The following is a 20,942-nucleotide window of genomic DNA, read 5'->3' as shown; positions in this document are numbered from 1 at the left end:
GTCCAATATTTTAAGTGGCACCGAAAAGGTTTAGGCTGAAGCCGAGGCTTATATGCCTACCCTTTTATAAACCTCGACTCAGGAGGTTTTATACAAAACAAAACTGTGGCAGGGCGAGTGCCACGGGGCCCGACCAAAGGATGGAGAGACATGGAGTTTAGTGCAGAATCCCTTTATTTGCCACCAATAACCAACCTACATGTGCACAACCATACCCGGAGCTCCTCCGACCCCTCGCTGCTGACCAGCTCCGCCTTATAAGGTAGGCAGGATGGAGAGAACCAGCCACTCATGCGGATGGGACACAGGTGCGTGTCCCATCAACCTCTCCACCCTGCCACAAAAACAAATAATTTGGGTTCAAACATTGAAAAAGAATGGATATATTGGACAAGTAACAAGTAAGCAAAGACAAAAAAACAAACACGAAAACAAAACTAAAAAACATACTATAAATTGCAAAAAGTGATAAATTAAGTGGTTCTTGGCAAGAGACTGTACAGCGCGGAGAGCAGAGGTTAAGAGTAGGGTGTGTAAAAAAGAGGAAAAATAATATTTTTTTAACATACCAAGTGGCTTACAGGGCACCTGGTATGATGTGGTGCTGCTTCAGGTCCTGGTCCAGGTCCAGGTCCACCTGGTATGATGTGGTGCTGCTTCAGGTCCTGGTCCAGGTCCAGGTCCACCTGGTATGATGTGGTGCTGCTTCTGGTCCAGGTCCAGGTCCAGGTCCACCTGGTATGATGTGGTGCTGCTTCTGGTCCAGGTCCAGGTCCAGGTCCACCTGGTATGATGTGGAGCTGCTTCACCAACTCCTCGGCTGAACGGCCACTGAGAGCGGTCATGCAAACACTTGCTTCGATTTGCTACTATCATGGTATTATTATAATATTATCATATCAATGTTTTATATTAATATTTTATTTTTGAACTTATTTTTGAATTTGGTTACGGTAGTGCATAGTTTTAGTTCATTTTCCAAATTATTCCATAGCTGGACCCCCTTTATTGATACACAGTTGCTCTTCGTATTGGTCCGTACACCCATTTTCTTAAAGATACATGACCCCCTAAGTGGATATTTGGACTCTCTAACTTCAAACAGCTCCTGCATGCAGGGTGGGAGTATATTATTGTGTCCCTTGTACATGATTAAAACTGTATTAATGTCCACTAGGTCCTCCAATTTCAGGGTGTTTGTTTTAATAAAGAGTGGGTTAGTTGGAGCAAGGTAGTCTGCATGGTTTAAAATTCGTATTGCTTTCTTTTGCAGCATGTATAGTGGTTTGATGTTTGTTTTGTAGGTGTTCCCCCATAATTCCACACAATAGGTTAAGTATGGAAGTATGAGGGAGAAGTACAGTATGTAGAGTGTATTGCTGTTCAGTATGTGTTTCATTTTGTATAATATAGTAATTGATTTGGAGATTTTGGTTTTTGTGTTATACAGTTATGGCATCACGTGATATTGTGGGATACACCGATTTGACCTTGCTAGTCCCACATGCAGTAGTGATGCGCGGGTCGACCCATAACCCGCGGGTCCCGCGGGTTGCCCGCGGGGCGGGTTGGGTTGGGTCAAGAAATTTTCACTTCATGGGCGGGGCGGGTGAAGCGGGCCAATCCCTTGCAAGCACGTAACCTGCGACCCGACGTCACGAAAGCGCAAGCAGCGGCAGCGGGGGAGCCTGAGCAGACCACGGTTAGTAGGCTATTCATAAAAATATAGCCCTAATAATAATAAACAATATGCTTGTTGCAGCCGTTCCAATAATATCATTATTGTTTATTGTTGTTGCATTTCAAAAGGGCGATTATTGTTGATTATTCTGCATATTGTTTTATAATGTTGTTTGGGTAGAAACGGAGTTGTTTTGATACCTGTTTGAAAGAGTCAAAAAAGTTGTGTGACGGCTGTTTAAGTTAATTCGTTACCTAAAACGGTTTTTTCGTTATAGTATTATTTTGTTCAGTTTAAAAAGTAATTTTAGATCATGTTTTGTGTGGTAAAATAAGTTAAATCATTTTTTTGAAGTCGGGAGTTTTTGGCGAGTCGAGCTGGTGCCGCCTGCGGCTGCGGGACTCACGTCGCAAGAACAGCTGGGACAACGCTGTTATAAGATTTATTAAATAATAGGCTACATCTTATGACAGCTTAGTCTATTACAATGGTTGATTTACCAGCAATTCGCTTTCACATAGAGGGCGCACAGCGGCACCCGCCGCCGGCTTTCCCATTCATTGGAAAGCTTTACGCCAAAGCGCACGCCGCCGGGATGGGAGCAGACTCGGCGCAAAGCCCTGCGCCCTTGCGCAGCGACAGCACATACACAATGAATTGGAAAACGGCGCCAGACCGGAAAAACCTTTTTTTTCTCGGTCGCCAAGCAACTTGCAACGAATATGCGTGCTGCTCTGCTCTGATTCTCTGCATCCCTGCAACAAGTGCATCGAGCGAGCGCACCTTCAGCTCAGCCGGCCGGGTGCTCGAGTCCAGGCCAAACAGACTAAACCCCGGCACAGTTGATGCAATTCTTTTTTTGCACAGTGCACATTGAATGACAATGCCTTGGTTAGATTGATGTGGTTAATAGCCTATGCTCCGTTATTATGTTTATTGCAAATAGCCACAAAAACCTAATTTTATTTTTATTTTTGGATTTATTTATTGTTTATTTACCAGGCTTAAGATTTGAATTTGTTGCAGTTTCCAGCACTGTAAAGCCTGTTTTCACCTTTGTGAGAGTGAGACGGAATAGACGCCTTATTCAATGGCACATTTAACGTTTACACGTTAAATATGTCGTGTATCGTGTTTTAATACCGGCGGGTGCGGGTTGGGGCGGGTTGTGTAAATAGATATGGTGGTGCGGGGCGGGATGGGGCGGGTCATATTTTCTCATTAATGCGGGACCCGCGGGTTGGAAAAACCCCGACCCGCGCATCACTAACATGCAGTATCTCTCATCCTCCTGGAGCAGAAAACCTCACATGTTTCTGCTGTGCGGTGGTTGCGTTACAATGCTGTTCTGTTGGAACTGCCAAATGTGAAGGTAAAAAGATGCACTGTTCTTAACCCTGCTACCCTTTTGCCAACAGCTGAGGACGGAGAACCACACGAATGTGTGGCAACGATAACATCAATTTGTTCCCCAAGACCTGATTTGAGTGATGTTGCAATTGACAATGCTGACTTTGATCTTTTTGTTGATGGTTCTGCTTCCAGGGATCCTGCTACGGCCAGTAACATTGCAGGTTTTGCTGTCACCACGCTGCATGACTCTGTTGTGGCTGGACCTTTGTCCGAAAACACTCAGCTCAGGCAGCTGAGCTGGTGGCGCTGACAGAGGCGTGCAAGTTTGCTGAAGTAAAATCAGTAAACATTTACACTGACAGCAGATACGCCTGGGGTGTTGTTTTGGCCAAATTTGGCGTAACAGAGACTTTTTGACTTCCACAGGTAGACGCATAGCGCATCACGTACTAGTTGCTGCTCTCCTGGACGCCATGTTGCTGCCTAAACAAATTGCTGTGTGTAAATGTGATGCTCACACTAACAAATCTGATCTTATCTCTCAAGGGAAATATTCGAGCAGACGCAGCTGCAAAAAACTGTGTCAAAGCAACCTTTATCTCTCAAGATACAGTTTACCTACTCTTTCCTTCCTCCGCTGTGACCTCGGTTGAGATTGCTGACCTGCAGTTAAGGGCCTCACAGCCTGACAAACAGTCCTGGAAGAATGCAGACTGCAGGGTAATTGACTGTGTGTTGACGGAGCCCGACGGCCTGCCCTGTCTCCCCAGATTTCTTTTCCCTCACTTTGCTAAATTGACACACGGATTGGACCATGTGTCAAAGGGGGGGATGGTGAGTGAAATACGAAGACACTGGTTCACGAGAGGTTTCACAACTTACGCTATTGATTTTTGCAAAAGATGTTTGATCGGCTCCACAAACAATGTGGGGAGGGGGTTAAGGGTGCCAAAGGCAGCTCACCCTCCACCAGACAGACCGTTCCAGCATTTGCAGATGGATTTCATTGAACTTACACCCAGTGAAGGCAAAACGTTTGTTTTGGTTATCGTTTGCATGTTTTCTAAATGGATTGAAGCTTTCCCCACAACAAAACAGGACTCCGTTGCAGTGGAAAAGGCTTTGATGCACCTGATAGTTCCCAGATGGGGAATTCCAGCAAACATCAGCTCAGACAATGGCACTCCTTTTGTGAGTGCTGCACTGAACAAGTGCAGCTGCAAGAACAAGACATGACAGCGTTGGTGATTATGTTTATTAGAAAGGCTTCATATATCTCAGAGTCAGCAGCAACTTTCATCTTCAGTTTTTAGAAAAACAAACAGATACATTTCCACACGTCACTCACCCAGAAGAAACTACAAACTCTGTAAAAACAGGAAGCTGAGGAGGAGGAGGAGGGAACATGATTGTCAGCCAATCAGCAGGAAGCTGAGGTTCATCTCTGTCTGTCAGTCTGGGAACAACTCTGGGAACAACTCTGGGAACAACTCTGGGAACGTTTCAACTCTGGGAACATTTCAACTCTGGGAACGTTTCAACTCTGGGAACGTTTCAACTCTGGGAACATTTCAACTCTGGGAACATTTCAACTCTGGGAACGTTTCAACTCTGGGAACATTTCAACTCTGGGAACGTTTCAACTCTGGGAACATTTCAACTCTGGGAACATTTCAACTCTGGGAACGTTTCAACTCTGGGAACATTTCAACTCTGGGAACGTTTCAACTCTGGGAACAACTCTGGGAATGTTTCAACTCTGGGAACGTTTCAACTCTGGGAACGTTTCAACTCTGGGAACATTTCAACTCTGGGAACATTTCAACTCTGGGAACAACTCTGGGAACATTTCAACTCTGGGAACATTTCAACTCTGGGAACAACTCTGGGAACGTTTCAACTCTGGGAACATGTCTTCTTCCGGCTCTCGACGAAGGCGGACACTTTTTCTGCTCCTCTCCCTCCCTATCTGCCCTGCTACTGCTTTTGTTTGTCTTGTCTTCAGAGTCTCTTCTTTTCACTCCTCTGAAACTCTACAATCATGGAATTGATTAACTGGTCTCTCAGCACAATCGACCAAATTTTTGCGACAAGAAGTCAGGGGGTAAGGGAGCCCTCCTGCCCTGATGGGATGTTTTTTACTGGATACACAATGGATTCCTGGAAACATTGGAAACCGTTGTGTTTGGTGATTCTGTCTGTCGAGGACGTTGAAGATGCTTCATAATTGGATTTATGATAGCAGGATTTCTCCTGATTGGAGGAGGGGGATTCCTGGTCTACCGACAAACGCGTACGTCGTCGACAGCTGTTCTGGCTCTTTCAGAGCTGCCGGACGTGGCTGAAGGATCAACACTCAGACTTTAACGTTGGGAGAGCAAAGCCGTAAGCTGGATGTGATTCTTGAACAGAATCTCAGGCTGGCGGCGTCTTTGAGCTCATTGGTAAGATGGATAACACCCTGGAGAAGTTGGAAGCTCGGCTTGGCGGAAATTGATCACAAATTCGTCTGATTGGAGTCGCCATTGATGAACCAGAGACTGAAGGCAGACGGAAAATTACTGAGTCTGTTTTCAATTTAATTGTTGATTCTATAATCTGACCTTGACAGGGCGGTTTGGATGATCGCTCTAGTCACAATCTTCCTGGTGGAATGTAAACAAGGTGACTCTTCCCCCACTAACCCTCCCCTCTCAGGAACATCTGTGGACCTGTTTCAGAACTGACCGAGCCGTCTGATAACATCAAGGACATTGAGGAGCAGCTCTGAGTGAAGTTCACGGACTCATCGCTACACACACTTACTGATAACCAACTCCCTCATCTCAACGCCTTCCTCGGCTCCTCCCTCTTATCAGCCCCCCCCAACGCAGTCTCCGGGTTTCGAGCACCACGAAGTCGCGGCGATCACTTGGATGTGCTGTGCCGGGACTTATTTATTTAATTCTGAATAATTCATTCGGAATCCCAGAGCTCCAACGAGAGACAGAGTCACCTCAGCTTCCTGTGATGCGTTCAGGGACATCACGGCCACGCTGTGATGCGTTCAGGGACATCACGGCCACGCTGAGATGCGTTCAGGGACATCACAGCCTTGCTGTGATGCATTCAGGGACATCACGGCCACGCTGTGATGCGTTCAGGGACCTGTAGGGAAGGTCTATGTACAGATGGCTTTAACAGGTAGCACCGTGTAGGTCAGCCCTCGATACGACGCAGGTAAACACACACCTCACACACTCAGCAGCAGAAACACACTCGGCATCGTCACTCGGCTGCTGGTGGAAGCAGAAATAAAACTTGTCAACTTCCAGTTTTTAACTCTGGAACCACAAAAGTATTGATAAATCCTAAATGATCAGCAGTAGAACAGCGGTTAACATCAGAAAAAAACACTAAGTCTTCAGCAGGATATTTGAAAAAAGCTAAATCACATCAAAGTCCAGGGAAGGACCGAGGAACGTCCTTAATGTCCTGAAGGCCCAGAGTCCCAGAAGATCCATCACTGTTCTCCTAACCCCAGGACGGGGTGGAGATGACCCGTCTGAGGTGATTGATCAGCTGATCAGCTGATAGATCTGTCTGGGTTCATGTCCCTGGAGAACTAGGTTGTGGAGAACGATGGCAGATTCCTGAAGATTCGCTCACAGCAGCGACGGAGGATGGATGTCCGGAGATGTTGGAGTCTTTATCAAGTTCTCTTACGGATGTTTTCATGTGTCTTTATCATTCTTGTTGTGTCATCGTTGATTCTGGAAACACTGACTGCATTTCCATTAGTCAATAACCCTTTTAAAACCGGAATATTAGCAATAACCCGGTTACATGGCCATGTAAACACCAATAACCCAATAATTAGTTTAACCTAATAAACTAAACCCCTTTGAATAACCGGAATTTGCTCATATTCCGGTTTTTAAAAACCCAAAATGACCCCTGGGTTACTCCTTTTCTAAATGAATATTTGGTCATGTTTAGCCTAACGGGATATTACGGAAGAGTATCAGGGCCAGGCAGGAGAAAAAAAAAATGTATTCTCAACATTTGGACTTTATTCACAAAATTTCGACTTTATTCTCGAAATTTCAACATTAATCTCGAAATTTCGACTTTATTCTCGAAATTTCTACTTTATTCTCGAAATTTCGACTTTATTCTCGAAATTTCGACTTTATTCTCGAAGTTTCCACATTAATCTCAACATTTCGACTCTATTCTCGAAATTTCAACTTTATTCACAAAATTTCGACTTTATTCTCGAAATTTCAACATTAATCTCGAAATTTCGACTCTATTCTCGAAATTTCAACTTTATTCACAAAATTTCGACTTTATTCTCGAAATTTCAACATTAATCTCGAAATTTCGACTCTATTCTCGAAATTTCGACTTTATTCACGAAATTTCGACTTTATTCATGAAATTTCAACTTTATTCCCAAATTTTAACATTAATCTCGACATTTCGACTCTATTCTCGAAATTTCGATTTTATTCACAAAAATTTCGACTTTATTCCCAAAATTTCAACATTGATCTCAACATTTCGACTCTATTCTCGAAATTTCAACTTTATTCACAAAATTTCGACTTTATTCTCGAAATTTCAACATTAATCTCGAAATTTCGACTCTATTCTCGAAATTTCGACTTTATTCACGAAATTTCGACTTTATTCACGAAATTTCAACTTTATTCCCAAATTTTAACATTAATCTCGACATTTCGACTCTATTCTCGAAATTTCGATTTTATTCACAAAAATTTCGACTTTATTCCCAAAATTTCAACATTAATCTCGACATTTTGACTTTTTTCTCGAAGTGCACAATAAAAAAAAGATCTTGGCCCTGATACTCCGTAGGATTCCGTAGGATTTCCCCACCAGAAGGAACAGGAATTTGTTTTCTGCATCTTCTTTCCGCAAGGAATCTTGGTCTTTTGAGTCCAAAAGTGGCAGGTGAGTCAGCGCTGCCGTCGTTCTAAACACAGAGATCTGATTTACCAAGACGGAGGTCGGTTGGGGGTCAGGTAGAGGTCGGTTGGGGGCCGGTTGGGGGTCGGTTGGGGGTCAGGTAGAGGTCGGTTGGAGGTCGGTTGGGGGTTAGTTGGAGGTCAGGTAGAGGTCGGTTGGGGGTCGGTTTAGGGTCGGTTGGAGCCCTGATGGGGCATGTATTCTCAACATTTGGACTTTATTCACAAAATTTCGACTTTATTCTTGAAATTTCAACATTAATCTCGACATTTCGACTCTATTCTCGAAATTTCAACTTTACTTACAAAATTTCGACTTTATTCTCGAAATTTCAACATTAATCTCGAAATTTCGACTTTATTCTCGAAATTTCGACTTTGTTCTCGAAATTTCAACATTAATCTCGAAATTTCAACATTAATCTCGAAATTTCGACTCTATTCTCGAAATTTCGACTTTATTCTCGAAATTTCAACATTAATCTCGAACTTTCGACTTTATTCTTGAAATTTCAACATTAATCTCGAAATTTCGACTCTATTCTCGAAATTTCGACTTTATTGACAAAATTTCAACATTAATCTCGAAATTTCGACTATTCTCGAAATTTCAACATTAATCTCGAACTTTCGACTCTATTCTCGAAATTTTGACTTTATTCTCGAAATTTCAACATTAATGTCGAACTTTCGACTCTATTCTCGAAATTTCGACTTTAATCAAGTAGAGGTCGGTTGGGGGTCAGGTAGAGGTCGGTTGGAGGTCGGTTGGGGAACGGTTGGGGGTCGGTTGGGGGCCGGTTGGGGGTGGGTTTGGGGTCGGTTGGAGCCCTGATGGGGGTCAGGTCGACCCCTCCAGCAGCTGTCTCAGCGCCCGGTCGATGTTGATGCGGTGGCCCAGCCGGGTCACCCCCAGCTCCACGAAGTCCTCCTTGCTGAGCGCCGGCAGGTGCGAGCCCTCGATCTCGTGCTCCTGGAACCGTTGCCGGTGCTCCGCCAGGCCCATGGACTCCAGCCAGTCCCCGACGTCGTACTTGTTCCAGAGGCTGAGGGGCCGCTGCCTCCAGGGCCGCAGGGCCAGCAGGGGCCCGCTGAGCACCGGCGAGGGGCAGGGCGAGGCGTGGGGGGACGGGGACGGGGACCGGGACCGCGTCCTGGCGCTGGCGCTGCGCATCACGAACCGCACCTCCTTGGGCTCCGACGGCAGGCTGAGGCTGGACGACTTCAGGATGGTCAGGGCTCGGCCCGAGCTCAGGTCGGGCCGCTCGGGGCCCCCGGTGGGGGGCCGGTCAGGGCCCCCGGTGGGGGACCCGGCCAGGGCCAGGGACCGGTCCGAGGGGGACGGGGATGGGGAGCGGCGGCTGACGGGATAGCGACTTCCGGGTCGGACGGTGAAGCTGGCGCCGAATCCTCGCTGGGAGATGGTGTGGAGCTCGCCGAGGCTGGAGAACAACCTGAGGACACGAGAGGAACAGGTGAGGTCCTCAAAACATCTCCATCAACACAAACAAACATCCCGAGGCTGGAGAACAACCTGAGGACCCAAGAGGACAGGTGAGGTCCTCAAAACATCTCCATCAACACAAACAAACATCCCGAGGCTGGAGAACAACCTGAGGACACGAGAGGACAGGTGAGGTCCTCAAAACATCTCCATCAACACAAACAAACATCCCGAGGCTGGAGAACAACCTGAGGACACGAGAGGAACAGGTGAGGTCCTCAAAACATCAACATGAAGACAAACAAACATCATCGTCATTGAGAAGTCCAAACCGTCCAAGTATGTTGGCTTGTTCTACAAGATCAGGCACTTCCTTCCTTCTTCTGCTCTTCTTACGTTGTACAAAACTATCTTTGAACCTCATCTCAACTACTGTCATGTGATATGGTGCAACAACTTCAAATGCCATCTTAAAAAAACTAGTATCTTTGCAAAAGAAAGTCATACGGGCCCTGTCTTGGTCAGAGATAAATTCCCCCACCCACTCTCTATTTCACCGCTTTGAGTCGCTAAGACTGGCTGAGCTAAACGATTATCAGAATGCTTGTCCTATGTTTCAAATGGTCAACAGGCTCAACCCTAGACTTAGTAATCTTGTGCCAATCTCCAGTCCTCAGCACACGTACCAAACAAGAATCAAACCACTCATATTAGGGAAATTTGGCCGAGATGTGCGCGCCAGTATGAGTGTTGTTTGCAGGGGGCCGTAGATTTGGAATAGGATTGATGAAGTTTAAAAGACAACTAAAAAATAATCTTTTACTAACCTATATATAATATCCCGACCCTGGTGTTGAGTGCATGTGATTAATGCCATAAAAACAGGCAGGGGGAGGACAAAGTATCAATATGACACCGACCCCCCCCCCCCCCCCCCCCCTCCCGAACTAAGTGTCCTTGTCAAATGTACTTATTAAGTGTTGAATGTGCAGTGTCTATAATGCTGTTAAAACCGAGAGGCGGGGAGTGCCGGGCCACGCAGGACAATGCCCCCCACGACCCGGACCCCCCACCCCTTCTCCTATGTGCGTATGCATCGTGTAAGGGGGGGAAGGAGGGGGAGCAGAGGCCGAAGCCAGGAGGCAGGACCAGCAGAGCCGGCCCTGGAAGGACGCCCACGCTCCCCCACCGGCCATCCAATTGACGGGGGCCGGCCCTCTGTCACTCAGTCTTTCTGCCACTCAGTGGTTTAACCCTCTGTGACGTCATGAATGTTCCCTCCACCTACCTACACCACCACCTACCTGGCGCCCCCTACGGGTGACCTCCGGCCCGGGTCCAGCGGGCTGGGCTCCTCCCCCAGGGAGTGGCTGTCCTTGTTGAGCAGCTGCAGTCGGTTGGCCAGTTCCAGGCCGGACCCGGCCCCGGACCCAGACCCGGACCCGGACCCGGCCCCGGCCCGGCTCAGCTCCAGGGCCGATGCCGACCTGGTGCTCAGGTCCGACCCCTGACCCCCCAGGGCCGCCGGCCTGCCCCCCGCCACCTCCTCGGGGCCCCGGGGCCGGTCCTCGTCTCCGCCCCCCCACAGCTTGGACCTCCTCTGGAACAGGTACCTGATAATACAGGTGAGACAGGTAGATATCAGGTACCTGATACAGGTAAATAACAGGTAGATATAAATGACCTGATACAGGTGATACAGGTAAATAAATGATCTGCTCCAAAAAATCCTTTTTGCTGATGATACAAACCTTTTTATATCACCTAACAACATCCATGAACTTCAAGACCTCCTTAACAATGAGCTCTCTAAGATTGATATTTGGTTTAAAGTAAATGAACTCTCTCCTAATATTAAGAAAACAAATTACAGGACTGTCTCAGAAAATTAGAATATTGTGATAAAGTTCTTAAAGTTATTTTCTGTAATGCAATTACACAAAAATGTCATACATTCTGGATTCATTACAAATCAACTGAAATATTGCAAGCCTTTTATTATTTTAATATTGCTGATTATGGTTTACAGTTTAAGTTTAAGATTCCCAGAATATTTTAATTTTCTTAAGCTGTAAGCCATGATCAGCAATATTAAAATAATCAAAGGCTTGCAATATTTCAGTTGATTTGTAATGAATCCAGAATGTATGACATTTTTAGTGCCACTCCTCCTCCACAGCTATGTAATAGCAATGGAGGAGGAGTGCAGGATAACAATAGTGCCTCTGGCGCAGCCGTGGCACTATTGTTATCTTGCGTGTTTATTTTTTTTCATTTTCCGGCCAGATTTCGGTTCGCTACGCCTCCTACAGATTTCGGAGGACCTAGGCGAATCATATATCAAAATGTGTATCTCCATCGGGAATGGTGTGCTGTGACTTTTGGTGTTGAAATTCCCATTTTTCTCAAAGTTATTCCCAAAATAACGGCCAAAAAATCCCATTCAAAGCGGATGGGAAAAAGTAAAAAAAAAAGCCAAAATTCACCTTTTTTCTGAGTTTTTTCTAACCCTAACCCTAGCCCCACACCCTACACCTAACTTTCTCACACATGCACGTAGAAATGTCATTCAAACTTCAAGAAGGAGGAAAACTTCTCTTCTCTCCAAAACACCAAACAGTTCTTTCCTAAAATGTACACTTTCCAAAATATGAGCACTCAAGCGAGGACTGGAAATCACTTTTTTGTCAAATTTAGAGTGCGGGTGTCGGTTTCTAGAGTGGGAGAAACAGTAAAAAAATAACCTGAATTTTTATTTGTAACTCGAGCTCACGGCCAAACCGTAAAAGCCAGACAAATAATTTTTGGTCAGAATGTAGACATAGGTGTTGGGAGTCATAAAATGTGACTTTGACAGGCGGGGTATGCACAAAATTTAAACGGGGGGGCTAAAGCGGCGCCAATTCCTGCCTCGGTCTCCATTGGCTGTAATGTAATCAAACGTTTTCTTTAAAAGAATCTCACTCTGTCTTCGCACTGACCTAACTCACTCATTTTAAGAAATATCTGAGTAAATTTAAGATTTTCAGAATCTGACAGCTTCCGTGTCTCTCACAATGTCTTTGTTTTTCTGCTAGGAGCTACGGTTTTCTCACAAATTAGAGTTATGTGAGACCTTGTCAGAAACCAAAATCTGGGTTTCTCTCACAGCCCAACCGGAAGGTTCTGAAGTCGAGGCTCTTGTTGCCGGGGCAACCAGAGCTCAGCTGCTGAATCATTCAGCCAGAACTGGTCACATGACTCAGTCAGTACAGACTTAATATACTTTAACCTGTAAAATGGAGAAATCTGACCCCTGACCTTTTGACCTTAAATTTTTTTTTTAATCTATATTAAATACCTCCCCTTACACACGCACGCATGCACGCACACACACACAGTAAATAACCCAGAGTAAATGCTATAACTTTTGTATAGTTTGACATAGAAAGTCGTGGGTGGTGTCATTGGACTTAGTTTTGAGTCCTTCACCTTCATTGCTGAAAATTGCAGCAATGTACACGAATGGGCAGCAAACCGCCGTGGCACTCTCCAAATTTCTGCGAGGAAATTTTCTAGTTAGTGCCACACGCCTCCTCCATAGCTATGCCATAGCAATGGAGGAGGCGTGCCACTGGCTAGTTGTTTTTGTAATTGCATTACAGAAAATCACAATATTCTAATTTTCTGAGACAGTCCTGTATATATTATTTAGTTTCAATAAAAAACGAATTAAATTAAATTAAATTCAATTCAAAATTCTACTCCAGGAGACCAATTCCCATGTGTGTGTGTGAATAAATAAATAAATAAATAAATAAATAAATAAATCAATAGAAAGTACCGAGGCTGCCGGCCGCCGGCGGGGGCGGGGCCTGCCGGGGAACAGGAAGTGGAGGGGAGGAGCTCGCTGTCGGACGACTGCTTCAGCAGCGGGTCCCGGAGCGCCGAGCGGCCTCGGCCAATGGGAGAGCGGAGGCGGGGCTTCAGGCCGGAGGGGGAGGTGACGGAGGTGGGGGGGGGGGAGGGGACCGGGGGGGGCGAGGCCAGCGTGATGGAGGGGGGGAGGGAGGAGGGGGACGAGGGGTTGTCATGGAGACGCTCCTCGCCTGCGTCCTCCTCATCGGGGCCGGCCTCGGCCCCGCCCTCCCCTAGTCGCCGTGGCAACAGCGTCAGGGAAGAGGGGGGGGCGGAGCCGAAGGCCGGGGGGGCGGAGCTGAAGGCCGGGGGGGGGCTGACCAGGCCGATCCGGCGTAGCTCCTCCCTCGTCTCCTCGTCGCTGGAGGACAGGAGCGCGGGGGGGAGGGTGACGGTGTAAGCCCCGCCCTCCTCCTCCGAGCTGCCCACCGTCAGGCTCCGCCTCCTGTCAATCAGGGCCGGGTGGTGGCTCGGGTGGCTCTCATTGGCCAGCGGGGGTAAGGGGGAGGGCCTCCAGCGCTCGGGGGCGGGGCTAGCGGGGGAGGTGACCCCGCCCCACCGCTCGGGGGCGGGGCCAGCGGGCGAGGTGACCCCGCCCCACCGCTCGGGGGCGGGGCCAGCGGGGGAGGTGACCCCGCCCTCGGTCTCGGGCCGCTCCACCGGCCCGTCGGGGAACAGCGGCGGCGTGACGACGCGCTTGTGCCGCAGCTCGGGGCTGGTCTGGGGGGTCCGCTTGGTCCGGGGCTCGGGGCTGCACTGGGGGGTGGAGCGCTTGGACCGGGCCTCGGGGCTGGTCTGGGGGGGGGTGCGCCGGTGCCGGGCCTCGGGGCTGGCGGCCGGCGTGGGCGCCGGGCTGGTGCAGGCCGAGTGTTTGGCCCGAGGTTCCGGGCTCGGCGTCCGGGCGGAAAGGGCTCGTTCCCGGGCGGCGAGGGCCAGAGCCAGAGGAGACGCCGGGTCTGGGGAGGGAGAAGGAAAGAGACGTCACTTTCTCTCAGTTATTCAGTCAGACTTTGGACTGGAGCTCTATGGTCTAAACCAGAGCAGGGACCCCCGCTTAGAATTCAGATTTTTCCCTTTTTTTTAATGTTTTTTAAAATTATAATATTTTAAATTATAATAACTTTTGAATGTGTTTTATTCTGCTTACTGTATTCTAAGGCGCACCTTCAATAAATGGCCTATTTTAAAACCATATTCATATATAAGGCGCACTGCATTATAAGACGCATGGAATATACGGTAAAATACCGTACTATAGTACTATCTACCTGATGGAGCTCCGCTACAGGAAATGCTTCAGCAAATGAAAAAAAAACCCAAGAAAAGTACCGTAAGTCAACTCAGCTTTCTGAAAACCTTGTTCACTCCCAAAACAAACACCGAGGGGAACTTTTCCACTTCCTTCCCCGAATCTCTGGAAACCTTTGTCTCCTGTCGCTGCTGTTGTCTTGAATGTTTGTGACGATTCATGATGGTTTTAGCGCCTTTACTTTGGCGACACCAAGTACAGTACCCACAATCCCCCTGACTACAGTACCCACCGGCACAGTACATCCAAGTGATCGCCGTTGTGGCGCTCGAAACCCGGAGACTGTTGTGAGGGAGCTGATAAGAGGGAGGAGCCGAGGAAGCCGTTGAATTGAGGGAGGTGTGTTTATCGGTAAGTGTCTGTGAAATGATGAGTCCGTGAACCTTCGCCCAGAGCTGCTCTCAGCCAAATGTCCTTGATGTTATCAGGCAGCTCGTACAGTTCTGAGACAGGGATCCACAGGTGCTCATGGGAGAAGGGGAGGGTTAGTGTTAGTGGGGGCAGAGTCACCTTGTTTACATTCCACCAGGGAGATTGTGACCAGAGCGATCGGCCAAAACCGCCCTGTCAAGGCCAGATTATAGAATCAACAATTTTATTGAAAAACAGGCAGCCTCAGTAATTTTCCGTCTGCCTTCAGTCTCTGGTTCATCAATGGCGACTCCAATCAGACAAATTTGTGATCACTTCCCGCCAAGCCGAGCTTCCAACTTCTCCAGGGTGTTATCAATCTTGCCAATGAGCTCAATGACGCTGCTAGCCTGCGATTCTGTTCGAGAATCGCATCCAGCTTACGGCTTTGCTCCCCCAGCGTTAAAGTCTGAGTGTTGATCGCCGTGCTTATCCCATCAGCCACGTCCAGCAGCTCTGAAAGAGCCAGAACAGCTGTCGACGACTTACGCGTTTGTCGGTAGACCAGGAATCCCCCTCCTCCTATCATGAGGATGATAAATCAAATTATGAAGCATCTTCAACATCCTCGAAAGACAGGATCTTGAGGCACAAAGGTTTCCAGTATTTGTAGGAATCCATTGTGTATCCAGAAAAAAATGTCCCATCGGGGCAAGAGGGCTCCCTCGCCCCCTGACTTCTGGTCGCAAAAATTTGAATCATGTTATTCAAGTGAACATTCCTATGCTGAAAATGTATGTGGCCTTATGAGGGGCGGGAAGCAATATCCACATAGTCAGGCCCGATGTCAAGGACCTGAAGGATCTCCTTTCACACAGTGCCTGTGGAATTTACTACTCTCACTATCTGTCAGGGTTTAACATTTCCCCCAGTTTTTGAGTTTCATTTCTGTCCCTTTTCCATCTGCCCTGATTGTCTGCACCTGTGTCTCGTTACCCCCTGTGTATATCTGGTCTTGTCTTTCCCTGCTCCCTGTCGGTCCGTACTGTTTGCTCCCTCCATGTTCTCCTCTAGTTATTGGATCCCTGTTTCTGTTCCGTCCTTTTTGATCCTGCCCAGCAGCGCTTTTGGTTTTGGTTTTGGTTTTTGTTAATTAAACCCTGTTTTGTGAACTCCTGCCTCCTGCTCTCCTGCGTTTGGGTCCTCAACAACCACACCGTGACACTATCAGGTGGTGGAGCCAGGCATGGTTGTCAGGGTGCCATATGTTTTGTCTTTTGTTCCCAGCCTTGCTGAACTATAAGACAGCGTGTCTCTAAACATCTTCACTCACTCACTCACTGACTGCTCTTCTGATCAGTTGTACTGTGTGACTCCATTCATGAATGCCTTTTATTAAAAATACAGAAAGACAGCTGACGTGTCAAGACATTCTTTTTTGAACACTTAACAATTTTTGCCACCACACTACAATAACAGAAATGACTGTAATGTTCTTATATAAGGCGCACAGCATTATAGGGCGCACTGCCGGTGTTTGAGAAGATTAAAGGCTTTTAGGTGCGCCTTATAGTGCAGAAATGCTTGGAAAATATCACCTTATTAATCAATTCCTGACTGGGTTATTAGCTACATGTGTTTACGGTTGATGAAACTTCGTCAGACGTGGAAAGAGTACCGTTAGGCCGAGCTGGAATGTTACAATCTCCAGCTTTAGGCTTCGTTATCGTCACTAATTTATCCTTCAGGTCTAACTAGTGTTAAATATGAAATAAAGTTAATTTATCCTTCAGGCCTAACTAGTGTTAAATATGAAATAGCCAAGTCAATTTCACAACTAATTTTCTTTTCTTAAACAGCTAGCTAGCTCGTTTTTCCGCTCTAAAGTTGACATTAGTCACATGACTCACGTGATAAATAACTCGTTAATTGATAATTGATAATGATAATTATCTTGTTAATTCAGAAAAACAGAGCAGAATTTTTTTTCATTAAAACTTTTCTCGGAATTCTGAGATAATTATCTCGTTAATTCAGAAAAACAGAGCCGATTTTTTTTTTCAAGTGAATTCAATGCAAAGGCTTCGTTATCGTCACTAATTTATCCTTCAGGTCTAACTAGCGTTAAATAGGAAATAGACAATTCCATTTCACAACAAATTTTCTTTTCTTAAACAGCTAGATAGCTCATTTTTCCCTCTAAAGTTGACATTAGTCACATGACTCACATCATGGGAATCATTTATGTAGAGTTGGATGGGGTTAATGGAGTTTTCTCAATATATATATATATATATATATATATATATATATATATATATATATATAGCCTATAAAAATTGGAGCTCTGCACTACGCGAAACCGCCCCCACAATCATAATTGATAATAATAATAATAATAATAATCATAATTGATACAGGTTGGTTCTTTTAGACAAGGCAAGGCAAGTTTATTTATAAAGCACATTTCACAGGACGAGCATGGACTCAATGTGATCAAATACATAAACAAACAAACACAATTACAGGGTTACAATAACAGAAACAGACAAATGTCAAGAGAACAAAAACAACAACAACAACAATAATTCCATTAGCCAATCATTTAGAGCATTTAGAGCTCTTTTCCTGGCGTCATGTGACTTTATTTGATGGTGCAGTGAAAGACAGACACGTAGGAAATGGAGGCAAAATATACCGTGACTGGAATCAAACCCACGTCGCTGTTCAGGGGAAGGTTTACATAAATTACTGCTCAACCCGTTGAGCTAAACCGGCGCTAGCGCTCGTGTTTGTGACGGAAATAACTTGGAGGGAAAGAAATCCACTCGCAAAATGACAGGGAACAAAATGCACGGTCAAACTAAAATATGAAGATAAACACAGGACGTTTTTAACAGAGTGGGAGAGTTTAATATATAATATAAATTAAATATTAATATTTAAACAATACATCCCGACAGGCCGTGGTATACGCTCATTATATCACAGCTGAGCGGTGTCTCTCTGACAGTTGCATCTGTGAAATAAATCAGCATCTTCTGCTTTGGGCTCGTCTGTCTGTCTGGGAAACGTTGGTGTTATTTTGGACTGCTATGTCTTTGTAATATTACTCTAGTATCTTGGTCCTCCAGAGACCCTATCCAGCATGTCTTCTGTCATGGTTGGTCCTCCAGCCTTCAGTGGTTTTCCACTACCCTCTCTCCTGCTCATTCCATCTGCCAGCCACGCCCACCTCGTCACTCACTCTTTCACCTGCTCTCCCAGCTGCAGCTCCTCAGCAATCAGGACAGTATAAAAGCTCCAGGACCTGTTCCTGGACCCTGCTTGTTCCTGGACCCTGCCTGCTCCTGGACCCTGCCTGCTCCTGGACCCTGCCTGCTCCTGGACCCTGCCTGTTCCTGGACCCTGCCTGCTCCTGGACCCTGCCTGCTCCTGGACCCTGCCTGCTCCTGGACCTGTTTCCGGACCCTGCCCGTTCCCGGACCCTGTCTGTTCTTGGATCCTGCCTTGTCTCCTGCTCTCCTGACCTCGTCTTCCGAACTTGACACCGACTGCTGCCTGATCCTTGTCTTGCATTCCTGCCTGCTCTTCGACCCTGTTGAGGGTAATAAAGCAAACCAGACAAACGGCCACTGTCTGCTGCATTTGGGTCCAAACCCTCACCCTGTAACAGCTTCAGTACACCGTTGTTACGTGCCACAGAGGTAGGATTCTCTGTGGCTCTGCATTTCTCTTCCACCTTCTCCTCCCCTCCCTACCACTCATTCTCTGCAGGTCTGAGGTCCATAACCAGCAGCCATTCACCACCCATCTCCCATTGGCCAGCCTCTGATTCCCTGTCTCTGCCCTCCACCAATCAACTCCACCTGTGCCCTCCACCAATCATCTCCACCTGTGCCCTCCACCAATCATCTCCACCTGTGCCCTCCACCAATCATCTCCACCTGTGCCCTATAAAAGGGCTGATTGCCAGTTCCTGCTGGCTCTCTCTGACAGCAAGTTGATGATTGCTGCTAGAGCCCAGAAGCACACCCTGCTGTTATTGTTCTGCTACACAGTCTGGTGTAAATGCCCTGCCTTGGGACAGGTAAGACGGGGGCCCCTATACACAGGCATCACGTAGGTAGAATCTATGTTTAGTCACATTAGGTAAGGGATGGTTGCCACTACTGTATTTTTGTCCCACTGGTTAGTGTAGTTAGGCAGATAGGCTTTTGTTTCCTTATTACAGTGGTCCCCAACCTTTTCTGTACCGCGGACCGGTTTAATGTCTGACAATATTTTCACGGCCCAATCTAAAGGTGTAGTTGATAAAAACTAAATAAAATGACCGGCATTAAAAACGGTGGTATTTTCGCTATAGTAATAATAATAATAATAATAATAAAAAAACATCATTTTTGAAGAAATAAAATGAAATAATGGAAATTGTAAATTACCTATAATATCAGTGTTTCTATAAATGTGTTTTTATGTTTGTTTTCTCATTAACGTTATTTAAAGCCAGGCTTTTATTTTATTGTTACATATTAAGTAGACCGATATTTAGTGCTTTTATTTTGAAGGCGTCTCGCCAAGACCTTGTAAACATCCGGCGCTTCGGACTTTAACGGTAAAAGTTTAACGGCAGTAGAAAGTGTGTCTGAAAAACTAAACTAGTGTCAGGAATGCTAAAGTGGAGCCTAACTGACACAAAAAGCACCTGCTGATGAGGATTTGTGCAAATGTTATACCGTATTTATGTCCAGCTTGAGTTTGGTCGCTCATGTATTGTGGTAGCTTTATTGCCAACCGAGCGAGCAGCTGCGTCGGTCTGTATTTAAGTTAAACTTATATGAATGTAGAAAGACTAACTATTTTATTTTATTTTATTCCTTTATAGCTCTTACGGTGTGTTTGCAGTGTATTTACATCCAAGGAATAAAAACATTGTGAACCATCAGTTTGAGAGTCAACCACCATCAGTCGGGGATTCTACAGAAATTATTTTCTAATAAAATTTTTTTTTTTTTTTTTTTTTTTTTCCCTCTCTGTGCGGCCCGGTACCAAATGACCCACGGCCCGGTACCGGTCCGCGGCCCGGGGGTTGGGGGACCACTGCCTTATTAGACAGTTAGATAGAACTGTGTTTATCCTTAGCCACTCTGCCTTTCAAGTTAGAGGTAGACGCAAGTGCTTTGGGAGCTGGGGCTGTATTGCTTCAAGAGGATGCCGATGGAATTGATCACCCCGTCTGTTTCTTCTCTCGAAAATTTACTAAGCCACAGCTTCATTATTCTACCATTGAGAAGGAAGCACTGGCCTTGATGCTGGCTTTGCAACATTTTATGTTGGCTCGGGCTCTGCACCTGTCGTCGTGTTCACCGTGATAAGAGTTGTCCAGACCTTTATGAAGATTCATTTTAATCAGGTGTGAGGAAGCAGGGAAACATCTAATACATGCAGGAAGACGGCTCTCCAAGACCAAGATTGGCCCCCTCTGCTCCATCCATCCATTTTCCCTCTTATCCGTTACCGGGTCGAGGGGGCTGCAGTGTCCTGCTGGTTTTAGAAGCTTCTACATACCTGATCTAATACTTGGTCGTCATCGGCGTACAGAATCATCAAAGTCTGCACAAGTCTGACGACGACAGTCTTTTGTTTCGCGGTGAAGCAGAGAAACGTCTAAACCTGCAGGACACCAGACCACCGACGTAAAGCACCTTGAACGACCTTGGTGCTGAAATGTAATTCACAAATAAACTTATAAACTTGCCTCTCGTTATTGTTAATGGCTCTTATTTAGCTCAGCTTTTATATTTTGCATGAGGTTGTTTAAATGATGTGCTAATTAGCAATAAAATACAACAAAGATGGAGACTTCATTCAAAAATACATCTTTTAATGAACTTTACCTTCAGTCACCGTTGCATATTGTTTACCTAGTAGCTA

The 20,942-nt window shown here is 46.2% G+C and overlaps 1 protein-coding gene across 1 annotated transcript in view; it reads right to left on the bottom strand.

The window, feature by feature from the left end:
* Positions 1 to 8,743: 8,743 nt before the first annotated feature.
* The window catches only part of shank3b (SH3 and multiple ankyrin repeat domains 3b), a 146,492-nt gene continuing 134,293 nt past the window's right edge, over positions 8,744 to 20,942 (bottom strand). Inside the window, exons 26-28 of the mRNA XM_061715197.1 lie at positions 13,275 to 14,304; positions 10,756 to 11,064; positions 8,744 to 9,461 (exon numbers count right to left, since the gene is read on the bottom strand). Of these exons, the coding sequence (XP_061571181.1) occupies positions 8,849 to 9,461; positions 10,756 to 11,064; positions 13,275 to 14,304 (1,952 nt within the window). The 3' untranslated portion in view covers positions 8,744 to 8,848. The remainder of the gene's footprint in view (positions 9,462 to 10,755; positions 11,065 to 13,274; positions 14,305 to 20,942) is intronic.

The sequence above is a fragment of the Cololabis saira genome, chromosome 23 (assembly GCF_033807715.1).
Source record: "Cololabis saira isolate AMF1-May2022 chromosome 23, fColSai1.1, whole genome shotgun sequence".
NCBI lineage: Eukaryota > Metazoa > Chordata > Actinopteri > Beloniformes > Belonidae > Cololabis > Cololabis saira.
This window is presented reverse-complemented; position numbering and strand designations above follow the sequence as displayed.